Below are 1,175 nucleotides of genomic sequence, written 5' to 3'. Positions count from 1 at the left end.
TGATTTTCCTGCCAGGCTTGTACTGTGACCCTGGATCTGTGTATTACTCTTCTTACGAAACAGTCATCCCCAAGAGTCTGACAGTCAAGGGAAGGGAAGACCCAGGGGAAAAGGCATCCTATACACTATTAATGCAGGGCCAGAAGCAGGTGATTCAACTGAAGGTGAAGAGAGACTATTTTGTGAATAACTTTCCAGTCTTCAGCTACCACAATGGGGTCCTGGGGCAAGAAGTGCCTTTCATCTCTCATGACTGTCACTACGAAGGCTACATCGAAGGAGTCCCGGGTTCTTTTGTTTCCCTCAACACCTGTTCAGGCCTCAGGGGCATCCTGATTAAGGAGGGGAAACCCTATGGCATTGAGCCCACGGACACCTCAAAACGGTTTGAACATGTGTTGTACACCATGGCACCCCAAGCTCGAGTGTCCTGCAGCGTCACTTCCAAAGGCAGCCAAGTGGTGTCCACCAGCCGGCAACAAGGGAGCAGGAAGCCTCGCAGTCTACAGGCACTGCCGTCCTTTTGGTCACACACCAAGTACGTGGAGATGTTTGTCGTGGTCAGCAACCAGCGCTTCCAGATGTGGGGCAGTAACGTCGATGAGACAGTCCAGAGAGTAATGGACATCACCGCTCTGGCCAACATCTTCACTCGGGACATAAACACCCAGGTGGTGCTGGCTGGAATGGAGATCTGGACCGAGGGGGACCTCATAGAAGTCCCAGCGGACTTGCGAGTCACACTGAGGAATTTCAATAGCTGGAGACAGGAGAAGCTCTTCCCCCGGGTGAAGCACGATGTTGCCCACATGATCGTGGGACATCATCCTGAAGACGATGTGGGACAGGCATTTCTCAATGGTGCCTGTTCAAGAGGCTTTGCAGCCGCTGTTGAGTCCTTCCACCATGAAGATGTCCTCCTGTTTGCGGCGCTCATGGCCCATGAGCTTGGGCACAACTTGGGTATTCAGCACGACCACTCGGCCTGCACTTGTAAAGATAAACGCTTTTGCCTCATGCGTGAAAACATCACTAAAGAAAGTGGCTTCAGCAACTGCAGCTCTGACCACTTCTACCAGTTCCTCCGGGAACACAAAGGGGCCTGCCTGTTTAACAAGCCCTGGCCCCAAGGTCGCCTGCGTAGGCAAGCCACGTGTGGAAACGGTGTGTTGGAG

General features: G+C 52.9%; 1 protein-coding gene across 1 annotated transcript; it reads left to right on the top strand.

Annotated features, from left to right (window-relative positions):
- Window positions 1-5: 5 nt before the first annotated feature.
- LOC116863954 (disintegrin and metalloproteinase domain-containing protein 1a-like) lies at window positions 6-1,169 on the top strand (the record flags this gene model as incomplete). Its single annotated transcript, XM_032851228.1, has 1 exon — window positions 6-1,169. A coding segment is annotated over one exon (1,164 nt), but the record flags the coding sequence as incomplete, so codon positions are not given.
- Window positions 1,170-1,175: the final 6 nt, after the last annotated feature.

Source organism: Lontra canadensis, unplaced genomic scaffold (genome assembly GCF_010015895.1).
Source record: "Lontra canadensis isolate GAN:19392208 unplaced genomic scaffold, GSC_riverotter_1.0 scaffold6368, whole genome shotgun sequence".
Taxonomy (NCBI): Eukaryota; Metazoa; Chordata; class Mammalia; order Carnivora; family Mustelidae; genus Lontra; species Lontra canadensis.
The sequence above is the reverse complement of the archived record's forward strand: the minus strand, read 5'-3'. Positions and strand labels throughout refer to the sequence as shown.